Source organism: Vanessa cardui, chromosome 7, assembly GCF_905220365.1.
Source record: "Vanessa cardui chromosome 7, ilVanCard2.1, whole genome shotgun sequence".
NCBI lineage: Eukaryota > Metazoa > Arthropoda > Insecta > Lepidoptera > Nymphalidae > Vanessa > Vanessa cardui.
In genome coordinates this window covers 3,398,435-3,411,048 of record NC_061129.1, presented here as the reverse complement: position 1 = coordinate 3,411,048, position 12,614 = coordinate 3,398,435, and the positions used below count along the sequence as shown (strand labels likewise).

Below are 12,614 nucleotides of genomic sequence, written 5' to 3'. Positions count from 1 at the left end.
GACATGATAACCTTGGGAATGAAACGATCGCCTCCTGGCTATTTTATTTCATTTAAATTGTTTTTATAATATATGAGACAAAAAAGAACCACTGAGTTTCTTTTGCCGGTTCTTCTCAGGTCAGGGTATTTTCTTTTCCGAATCGGTACTGTTTCAATTGACCATCAATAAGAAAGTTTAATATTTCTATATTGAATAAAGCAATTTTGACTTTGAGTTTATAATACACGAGTTCCTTATTAAGTGACACTCCAATATCTTTCTAAAAAAAGCACATGTATTTTTTTCAGAGTCCTAACCGTTTTTATGGATATTTTTTGCGGTTACATCTTATACAGTGTGTATGAAATACGCAAATTTTTTATTAAGCCATTATCTCCGTGCACGGACTACGTGACGTGACGAATGTCACGTTTTAGCCGCATGTTCGTCTGATATAATAATATAAAGTTAATTGGACTCGGCGCGTATTGTTTACGATCTGCACGAGTGAATAATTAGGAGTGAAATTTTGTCAACATGCGGGTCTTGACAAAGCTTCGTAATAATTGATGAATTCGTTCGTAAAATCGTGTAAAATATAACGTAATTACACAATGATTGGATACGTCACGTAATGTACGACGTTTGTTTATCTTGCAACTCTTTGTGTTTTTTTTAAAGGGACATCAAATCAAAATAAAAATATTCTTTATTCATGTAAGATCATAAGAGCACTATTGTATGATTTCAGTATTGAATTAAATGTGACGGCTACTGCCGGATCGGAAAATATATTATGACAACAATCGGCAAGACACTATCTATCTCTTTCTCTCTCACAGAGTCATGTTTTCTCTCCGTTGCGGCTGCTTAATCGCTTGTGTGAACATAGCACGTATATTACTTCGGTAAAATTTATTTGTTAATTTCTAAGAGGGTTAAGCCTATTCTACATGGTTTAAAGTAAATTTAAGTAACAGCCTGTAAATTTCCCACTGCTGGGCTAAGGCCTCCTCTCCCACAAAGGAGAGGGTTTGGAACATATTCCACCACGCTGTTCCAATGCGGGTTGGTGGAATGATGTGCATTCCACCAACCCGCATTGGACACAATTTCGATGAAATTAGACACATGCAGGTTTCATGATGTTACAGTATCTGTTACAGGTATACGATGTTTTCCTTCACCGCCGAGCATGAGATGAATTATAAACACAAATTAAGCACATATATATATATAGTGGTGCTTGCCTGGATTTAAACCCGCAATCATCGGTTAAGATGCACGCGTTCTAACCACTGGGCCATCTCACATCGTGTTGAAGTTTGGATAAATATAAATAAAGCACACGTTGTATTAATTTACACTAACACCTTAATTAAAATATACACTAGGATTTACAAAATTCACATAAGGTGCAACAAACGGATTTATCTCTAAAGCGACGATATCTTTCAGACAACTTTGCAGCGTAGGGATCTAATCTGTGAAAATATGTGACCAAGTTTTATATTTAATTAGTTGTCGCCCCCGGCTTTTCTCGCGTTTTTGGAGTTTGGTTGTAACGTGTTAGGCAAAAAAAGAGGCCTGCTATAGGTTTGCGGACGAGCATATAATGGACCACTTAATAGGAAGTGGTCACCACCGTCCATATACATTGACGCTGTGAGATATATTAATCATTCTTTACATCTCCAATACGCCACCAACCTTGGGAACTAAGATGTTTTGTCCCCTGTGCCTGTAGTTACACTGACTCACTCATCCTTCAAACCAGAACACAAAACAAATACTACCGTTGTGTGTTGTGGCGGTAGAATATCTGACGAGTGGGTGACCTACCCAGACGGCCATACCCATGCACAAAGCCATATCATCAAGTAAAGTTCAAAGTTGCTTCAAAACAAATTACATCAAATTCGGTTCAGTGGTTTGGTAGTAAAGGGCAACAGGCAGACAGGCAGAGTTACTTTACAGGTCGAACTCTGGACCTCAGATGTATGCTATATTTGAGGTGAAAACGCAAAACTGTTTTTATAAACTATCAGGTACTATACAATGCTAAGAAAACTCACATTTAATTTTGATCTGATGGACAATGATCTAAGTTTATACAACGTGAAATTCCGTGAAAAGACATGTGCAGATAGGAATGAAATATCAATTCCTGTCATACTAAGTGTGCTAAAGAATGGAGTGCGATGCCTTACGTCATAAAATAAATCGGATGAGACGCACTTACTTCACTTTATGGCCAATAAATTTCTACAGTATGATGTGTATGACGAGAATGATAGCACTTACGGTTGTGACATAGATTATTATTGAAGAACTAGAATATTACTCATAAAAAATACCATCTGAATTTTGTAGCGTAATACTAAAAAACCTTATCGGAAAATTTTTGGATTGTCCATTGAGGATTGGTTTGAAGCATCATTTAAAACTTTTTGAGATGGGAAAGTCTAACTACAATGTTTTTTTTTTTTCTAGGAGACATTTTAGACGATTTGTGTATTACTGATCGTAGACGACATTTTTCGCAAGTATTGAATTAGCCAACCTAGGACCTAAATTTCATTTCATTACGATGTTATTACACTGAGACCAAGATTGTCTTAAATTAACCGTGTAACAGTTTTCACTCATTTTATGGCAAAAGTAAATTATTATTGTGTTATATTTAAAATATCACTAAACGTTTTGGAATATACATAAATTCTTATAAACCAAATTTCAGTACGTTAATATTTTAAAGACACAATCATTAACACATAAGTTCATAGAAACAATTATTTGATACCAAATCCTGTTAACCTGCCTGTATATATTATATCAGATAACAGAAATAATACGAAACGCTTGAAATAGAAAAAAAAACACAAAAAGTTTTATGTACCCTGAAGACTATAAATAAATCTACAAATACATATGTTACAACGCACTAGTCAATACTAGCTACTTCTACTTACTACGACCAATGACTGAGAATTACAAAAATGAATTAAGTCACTCAGCAATGCCCGGATTTCGAATTGTGATTGTCGTTTAAATTCCAAGCATTGTTCTTTCTTATGCTTATCTTATTATCTCGACTAGACTTATACTCGTCAAACCTTTTATTGAAGTTTGACCTTGAAATTTAAATCCCAATCCGTACAAAGAAGGTTCTTCAACAAATTATTAAAACTATATAGTTGTTCTGAAGGTTCTTTCAATCGTCACCTCATATATCTTACTCAAGTTAAACCTTTCTCATTTCTAACTTATGTTTAACCAAGCGATGTCTCTGACTTGGGTGGACGTTGATATGGATACAGTTGTTTGACTCTTGGGAATCTTTCAATTTTTCTGGGTTAAAATGATCTTATGCTCTGAGTGGCTCGCTATTATAGCAAAGCTGTATAAATGTATCTATAATATGGTAAGCGTTTAGTGGTTTACCAATTTAAATTTTGGTATTTCAGTGTCTTTATTGAAACTAGATTTTACTTAACTTTTAGAGTAAAACTATTTTATGAAGGAAAGGTTTTTTTATTACTAAAAGTTTCAATTACACGGTACACCAATATAACGTTTTATGAGCTATCGTAATTTATAGCAATTGATATATTTATTTTTATAATGAAATATTAGTATGCTAAATTGTATTATAATAAAATTTTGGTGCAAATACTTTTGTTTTATTTGAATATAATTATGAAGACACGATTGATCGCGTTCAAGTAAGTAGTTAATATTGGAACTGTTAGATTTAATTCCATCCAGAAACAAACAGAGCTTGAATCTTTTTATGTCATGCTAACGAAATGTTAATGGTTTTTTTCATCAAGAAATTCGCAGACATGAAACATATATGAGCAATTAGTTTTAAACAAAATACATATTTATTTATTTTCTCCAATATGTTATTCCTTTGATGTAAAGAAAGAATATACTCAAACGTCGAACCAAAAAGGAAACCATTTTTATATAGCTCTCCATGTTTTTATTAAAATATAAACGTCTTATAAATATGGGAAAAAATAAACGTTAACCGATGTTCAATTTATTTACAATCAAAATACATAGCAAAATAAATGGCCTATCAATAAAAATTCAATACGAAATTCTGTTTAACAAACATGCCTTAAAGATTTTTGAATTTAGAATCCCTAATCTGTGAATGTTAATATTTTTTTTTTAAATAAGACACAGAGCCTTTGGACGTGCTTGGTATACATTTGTATACATTACCGGATGAGGCTTCAATTTCCCGCGCCATATTCCCGTGCAAGCCCGTCTGGGTAGGTACCATCAGTTATTCTACCGCCAAATAACAGTACACAGTATTGTTGTATTCCGGTTCGAAGCGTGAGTAAGCCAGTGTAACTACAGGCACAAGAGACATAACATCTTAGTTCCCAAGGTTGGTGGCACATTGGCGATATAAGGAATAGTTAATATTTCTTACAGCGTCATTGTCTATGGTTGATAGTGACCACTTACCGTCAGGTGGCCTATATGCTCGTCCGCCAACCTATACCATAAAAAATATTTTTTAAAAAATAAATAAATAAAAAAATCATAATAAATATTGGACTATGCTCATAAAAACTATATGTGCCTATACAAACAGAAGGTAAAGAAATTATTATATATCCAACTCGCCATAGTACAATAAAAATATTTATCTTTTTCGAATGTTGTAGACATATTTATGTAATATTTCCATAAATTTGTACATAATATTATGATAGGACTTTTAGAAACACTTCTAGAACATTTACCTGTATTAATATTATAAATGTCAAAGTAACTCTGTCTGTTTGTCTGACGTTCTGTCACGAGCAAACCTCTGAACCGAATTTGATAAAATTAGGTATGAAGCAAACTTGAACTCCAAGAAACGGCATAGGCTACTTTTTTGCCTGACACAAGACCAATACCCTAAAACGCGAGCAAAGTCGCAGCAACTACTAGTATTTGATAATGTGTCTTTGTATATTATAGTATACGTAACGTTATTTATACATATTAAATACCAGCTTCAAACGGTGTCCCTGTGTAAAACTACGGGTAGCTTAGTTATGTGATGATTTTAATTATGTTATTCTGATTTAGAGATGGTAACACTGTTGCGTCGTAGTTGGCTGGTAAAGAAAGCCGACTTTGATCGGATGACCAATTGGATGACTGGACAGATTGTGAGGTGACAGGAAAAATAAAAGAAGAAAAACAGAAGAGAGCGGTCGGTGGTCAGAATCCGGGGTTTTGAACGGGGTTATCATGAAAATGAAGGGTGATTGATTGTACAACTTGGAATTATGCCGATTGAACCTATTATGTTAAATAAATGTATTTATATCTAATCGACCTGAGTTTAGATTTATAAAAGTTATATACGTATATCATGTATTAATATGAAGTATATTTTAGATATAAGTAGCTTTGTTGACAACTGAAAGAGGAGGTAACTCTATATTAATACCCTGCCTTGAATAATGCTTTCAGCTACGACAGCACTAATATTCAGAGACGGTTCTTTTTATGAGCGATTTAAAGAGCTGTAAGCTGTGCTTACATCATTGACTAAAACTCTCTAAAACTTATTACCAAGTAAAATTAAATAGTACTTAACTAGATTCGAATCATTGAAGTGTCGTTGAGATAATAGATATGTTTTCTATTCACTGTTTGTTGACATTAAGAGATTACATAATTATTTACAACATTAGGCAATGGATAGTGTAAAAACAGAGGTTAACGTCTTCGCTTCCAAGGTTGGTGGAGAATTGGCGATGTAAGAATAGTTGATTGTTCTTACAGCGCCAATGAATGTATGGTTATGCCCAACTCACCAAAGGTATTCGAATTTCTCGTCCGTCTAGCTATATCACGGACAATATACAAATAAATAGTCTAAAGAACTCTTTACCGCATTAAATTAAATTTACTTTATAGAGCGTAACATTTTGCATAAGGAGCTTAGAAATAACTTAATTACTTTATAACCAAAGCCCATACATTATTCATGGATAATAATCTTAAATAATATACTGTATCAATACATACTATAAAACATAGTCGCATTCTCTGTCCCTATATACCTATGTATGCTTAAATCTTTAAAATCAAAATCAAAATAAACTTTATACAAGTGGGCTTTTACAAACACTTTTGAATCGTCATTTAACAATTAAGTGAAGCTACCACCGGTTCGGAAAGTAGATACTACCGAGAAGAACCGGCAATAAAATTCAGTAGTTACTCTTAATCAACATTTAAAAAATCCAATCATATTAGTTAAATACAATTATATACATACATATGTATGTAATTTAACTACGCAACGGATTTTGATGCAGTTTTTTTTAATAGATAGAGTGATTCTAGAGCAATATTTTTGATATATGATACCTACATGGAAAATTAACAATTTTAATTTTTTATTATTAATTTTTCATATATGATACCTACATGGAAAATTGTTAATTTTCCATGTAGGTATCATACATGAAAAATGATTATTAAATATACTACATGGAAACACTGATAATTTTAAAAGTTTATATTGTGATATAATTATACTCGTGCGAAGCCGGGTTGGGTCGTTAGTATATAATATATCCAAAGAGGTTTCATATAAAATCACTGACTTCACAAAAATTTTACCTCACAGTAAATCCTGTTAGAGAAAGAGTCTCTAACATCGGATTGGATGTTGAACAAACAAGCTCAACTCAACAACCAGATCGATGGGCTTAACTGTACCTCGCTTTAGAGATCACGATACTGTATCTATTTACGAAGCCGGAAACAACGCTCTGAAACGTTTTGACAAAAACGTTTTTGTATTAAAAGGAGATTAACTTTTTTTTTTTTATTTAATCCAATTTGGAGCGTTGGTGTTATAACATAAAACCCAAAAAACATCATATGTTTAAAATCACGTTTATAAATTACGTTATTTAATCATTTATTTTAATATAAAATAATAAATACTATTCTAGTAATTATGTAAAAAAAATTAAGAAGATTTTAAGAGAAGTACATAACTATTTTTTACTCAGATGATAATTAAAAATTTATTTCTATAAAATGTTTTCATTCGAATCTCACTAACTCTCTAAATGAACCCATTTATTTTTCGAAAATTTTCTGGGCAATATTCAACACGTGTTCTCAATTTAAAGTTGTCAGTTATTTGTTTTAAAATCGTAAATCTGATAGATACTAGCTTCGAAATTTTTTCTAAATTTGAAAACTTATTTTTGTTATTTTTGTTTTGTTAGTAAAAAAAAGTTTTCATTCGAATCTCACTAAACCTTAAAACTAGCATTTTTTTTCGAGATTATTCTAGATAACTTTCGAAACGCGTTCTAAATTTAAACTTGTCAGTTATTTGTTTTTAAAATCGTAAAACCCGAAAGATATTAGCTTTCGACAATTGTTCTAAATTTGAAAAGTTATTTTTAAAATTAATTAGAAAAGTTTGACAACTAGCCGATATTGCTACTGATTAGCATACTACAGTTAATCTCATAGCATTAATCTAACGGCATTTTTGATGGGGTAACGCATTAAAGTCTTTTTTATACTACAAATAGCCGAAATGGCCCAGTGGTTGGAACGCGTGCATCTTAATCGATGAATTCGGGTCCAAGCTCAGGCAAGCACCACATATACATATGTGCTTAATTTGTGTTTATAATTCATCTCGTGCTCGGCGGTGAAGGAAAATATCATGACGAAACCTGCATCTGTCTAATTTCATCGAAATTCTGCCACATGTGCATTCCACCAACCCGCATTGGAACCGCGTGGTGGAATATGTTCCAAACCCTCTTCTTAATGGGATAGGAGGCCTTAGCCCAGCAGTGGATAATTTATAGGCTGTTACTTTACTTTACTTTATGCTACAAAAAAGAGCGGTCTTCTTTCAGTCTTAAAGCTCGACACTACATTCGGAATATTTTTAATAAAGTCGATCGATTCACAATATGTTTACAACAACATAAGATTTGGGTGTACAAATAAGTTTTAGGACAGTTTTCAAAAAATTCAAGATTTGTTAAAAAAGAAGTAAAACACAGTTATTCATCGAAGTAATCTCCATCGGACTGAATGACCTTCAGCCATCTCTCAGGTAACTCGCGGATGCCTTTGGCAAAAAAACTTTGGACTTGCGAGGTGAGAAATTTAGTGACCCATTTTTCCACTTCTTCGAATGTTTTGAATCGCACGTCAGACAAATCGTTCTGCATTTTCCGGAATAAATGATTATCGGATGGAGCCAAGTCTGGTGAATACGCTAGGTGTGGTACAGCTTCCCATCCAAGCGTTAGTAACGAGTCCTTGACCGGTTTACTCACATGAGGCCGCGCGTTGTCATGGAGCAGTTTTACTGGACGTTTTCCCCTACCAGAAAATGGACATTTCTTCTCAAATTCTTGATTCACTTGCATCAATTGATAACAACAGCGATCGGCAGAAACTGTTTGACCAGGTTTGAGAAGTCCATAAGTACGCCTTTCATATCCCACCATATACACAGCATGACTTTGAGACAATGAACATAGCGCTTTGGCGTGGATGTTGTCGGCTGGCCGGGGTCAACCCAATGATATTTGCGTTTCGGATTATCAAAATAAATCCACTTTTCATCGCCTGTTACAATTTTCCTCAAAAAAGACTTTCTAAGTTGCTTGTTGTAAAGACTCAAACAAATGTCATGACGGCGGTTTTTATTGTCTTGAGTCAGAAAATGTGGTACCCACTTTGTTCCTTTCCGAATCTTACCCATTGCTTTTAAACGATAAGAAACAGTTTGTTGAGTTACTCCAGGCTGTTCCGAAAGTTGTTTCTCCGTCTGACAAGAGTTTTCATCCAACAACGCTTGCAGTTCCTGATTATCCACTTTTACAGGAGGCCCGGTGCGTTCTCGGACACTAACGTCGAAATAACCTTCTTTGAATCGCTTAAACCAATACTCACATGTACTTTTAGATACAATTTTGTCTCCAAGAACAGAACAATGTGAAAGTGAATCGATATCACAGCCTTTGCCTAACACTTTTTACATGATAGAATTCATAGCGAATGCAGTGTCTAATAAATAGCTTATCGGTGTGCATGTTTAATTTACAGAATTTATAGATTATGTTTATGACTGCTTTAAGTTTCGATACTACATATCAAGTACTATTTATGATAAGTGAGCGGGACCTGTGAATTAATTTCGAATAGCTATTATGATACAAAATCGAAGTGTCCTAAAACTTATTTGTACAACTATTATATAGCTATAATCAGAATATTAAAGATTTTTAGACCGCAAAGATAATTCAGGCTGCAATATGACTATTCAAAAGCATTTTATGAACTTACTTGAATGATTTAAAAAGTTATCATTATTTTTGAAACGATCTAATCGTTTATCTAAGCTGATCAAAGTAATAACAAGATTGATAATTAACAACATCTAATGCACATAATATAGGCTCGAGAGCCAGCGTTGACGTAGTATTTAGTTTACCATTATTTACTCTTAAGGGGACTACATGAGCTAAATGCAAGTTTTAAAATGCCAAAAAGTATATTATCCAATGCAATAAACCAAATGAAAAAAATATATGTTAATCTTCAGGATAGATGCTAGTTATTAATTGTGTTGAAAACATGATGTAATTAATTTGGTACTGTTATACGGTACGGACTTGAAGCTTTTTTTTTAAAAAAAAGGTGTTCACAAAACTAAACTTAGAAATAGTAAGGGTTGAGGGGTGAGTCCTTGAAATAGAATAATAACAATATTAATTATTAAACGCGACCGTCGGAATCGGAGGTTGGAGTAGGACTGACTCTGAGGAGCGAGCTACTGAAGGTTCTGGGGGAAAAGGTGATGAGTCGGTAGTTTCGGTCAACAAAATGGGTAACAGTGTAGGGTTATAACACCTCCCCGGGGTAGACTAAACTTCGGGGTTAAAATTCGAAGTTTAGGAAGAAGAAGCTAAATGTGCCTTCTGGTGCTGGCTGGTGGAAAGTCTTCTGGAGTCTGGTTAGCTTTATTAACCTGGATAGGAACCACAGGATCTAGAATAGGAATTGCAAGTTCTGGATTCGGTAGATCTGCAGGAACTGTCTGCATGACAAAAGGGATTTGGTAGGTAAGACGGCCACGTGATTTAATAAACAAAAATAACCTAAACACACCATAAACTATAATAATGACAATAACTATAATTAAGAGTATAGAGTAATGATCCCCGTATTTTATAATAGATTTTTGATTTAAGATCTTTTGTGTTTCCTCTGCTAACGCTTTTAATTTATATTTTGTTTCTGGAGTAAATGAGTCAAGATCTATATTTTGTAATTTGAAAAGGGGTCCATTACTTATTTCATTTTTAAACTTATCTAAAGTACAGCATGAGTCTAATATTATATTAAAATCGGGATGAATAGTAGTAACATTTATCTTAATACTAACAGTTTTGGGTATTAACCTAGTACTTTTACAATATGCATAACAATTTATTGGAACTGTAATAATTCCCGTACCAAGTATGTTTAGCTCTGAATTTTTATTATTATTACACTCAATTGACAATTTGTTACTCTGTGACTGTATATAAATCCATCTATTATTACTAATTTGTTTCCACAAATCTAATTGTCCATAGATAAAATCTGTTTGACACTGTTCTGGTAAAGCACTTATTACGTTGGATAAGAGTTCACTTTCACAACTAGGGTTTGCACTTGTCGAATACACCGTAATTACGTCACATATGAATTCATGGGAATCTATCGTCTTGCAGTTCGTGATTGATTCTAAGGTGCAATATTCTAATTTATCTTTGGTCAATGCGATATATTTACTTTTAGGTACTACAAAAATAAATGAGTTAGGTTTCAAACTATCGTGCGGCGTAGGTAATGCAATATTATGATACAGGTTATGTTCCTTAGAAGATACAAGAGGAATTCTTAAAATAAAAATTATCTTATTCCTTAAGCTAAAACACTAATGTGTTTTAAAACACAAAAACATTAGAAACATTCATTAATACATGGATATGACTTAATTCTAAAGTAGTTGGTAATTTATGGTTGATAGGTAGATATCTATGATTATCAATAAGTTCCTGGAATAATTGCGTGGGAGTTAGTATAGCTGGGTGTAGAATGTTTTGGCTACTGAGTATGATAGCATTAATGATGTCATCTAATTGGAATGATAAAGTGAGTACAGCGGCTTCTAAACTTTGTAATATTGAATTAATATTTGACTTAATTTCTATATGATTATATGCTTGTGATAAATTCTTGAATCTCGATGTTAATTTTTCGATTCCTTCGTTAAGTATAATCTCGTTAATTTTGATTGTATGTAAGGATTCATTAAACTTGGAAAATGTGGATGTTGTAACCAAAATATTTTCTTTAGTCAAAGAAGCTAATTTTTTCTGGTTATCGTGTAAATCTTGTATAGCGTTATCATATTTGACGGCATCGTCCTCGTTTAGAGTGCCAAATATTATTTTGGACAGTGTGCCTACACCACTTATCCAGGCACTACGTTTGAATTTATTGGTGCCTGTCAGGTGAGTGATAGAAGAATATGCAGAAACAATATCTTTATATCTAATAGTTAATGGTTCTAGAACATTATGGCATTCAAGTTCGAAGGTAATATTATTTTGAAATTGATTGCAAAGGAATCGAATTGTACCTAATACCTCATTAATATTTTGAATATGAGGTAAGATATATGATATATCATATGGAGTGACAACGTCTAAGTGACCAACATTCATTTTGAGTTCTCCAATCGGGTCAAAGTATATTCCAGGACTCGAGATGAGAGGTTGTAGATAACTTTGCTGTGATTGACCTTGGGACGAGGCCCTGTAAATAACAAATAAGCCAGATGATGCCTTAGGACGAGATGTAAAGAAGGTAGGTATTATCATAAAATTAAATTAATTACATAGACTTTAGGTTTGCTATTAACTAATAGTATAATACTATTGTGTTTTCTTTTCAGTAGGCGAAGTCTACTATCAGGTAATTATTCATTTTATATTTATATTTAGCTATATCTAATTTTTTTTTTTTTTTTTTACATATATATTCACAGATTAAGGTCTACGTCGGCTGCTGGTTTGACCTGGTCAAAATGATGGGTAATGTGACGTCTGTTTATTAATAAGGTAAGCGTATTGTTACCGTTTATTTTTACCACTTTGTAAGGACCTTTCCAGAGAGGCGAAAGAGCTTTCAGAGATTTTTAAGATAAACGTAGTCTCCGTAGACCTTATATTTAGCGGGACAAGTGTGGGTATCGTAATATAATTTTGACGATTCCTTGGACTTTCTTATAAATTCCAAAGCTTTTTCTCTTGAGTGTTTTAATCGATTTTGTAACAGACGGACATATTCAGGGTATGTAGTTCCAGGAGGTTCGTTGTAAATGGAATTCGGAATAAATGGTTTATTGCCAAACATTAGTTCGTAAGGTGTAAAGTGAGTCGTTGTATGAACTGATGTATTATAAGCTAGCATTGCAGTATAGACATATCGAGGCCAATTTGTCTGTTCTTCATTGATATAGGATTTAAGATATTCCTTAAGCGTGGAATGGCTCC

The 12,614-nt window shown here is 33.2% G+C and overlaps 1 protein-coding gene across 1 annotated transcript; it reads right to left on the bottom strand.

The window, feature by feature from the left end:
- Positions 1-8,057: 8,057 nt before the first annotated feature.
- LOC124530924 lies at positions 8,058-11,939 on the bottom strand. Its single transcript, XM_047105295.1, has 5 exons — positions 11,025-11,939; positions 10,360-10,990; positions 9,795-9,850; positions 8,764-8,941; positions 8,058-8,566 (listed from the first exon to the last, which is right to left on the bottom strand). The coding sequence occupies exons 1-5, from the start codon at positions 11,937-11,939 to the stop codon at positions 8,058-8,060; spliced, it is 2,289 nt and encodes a 762-aa protein (XP_046961251.1).
- Positions 11,940-12,614: the final 675 nt, after the last annotated feature.

Bases quoted from the DNA above. Each gene is read 5' to 3' on its own strand.
- LOC124530924 (XM_047105295.1), bottom strand. From the start codon at position 11,939: ATGATAATACCTACCTTCTTTACATCTCGTCCTAAGGCATCATCTGGC. The intron at 10,991-11,024 runs GTTTCTAATGTT...AAAACACATTAG, and splicing joins ATATCCATGTATTAATGAAT to TGTTTTAGCTTAAGGAATAA. The intron at 9,851-10,359 runs GTAATGGACCCC...CTTTTCCCCCAG, and splicing joins TAAGTTTAAAAATGAAATAA to AACCTTCAGTAGCTCGCTCC.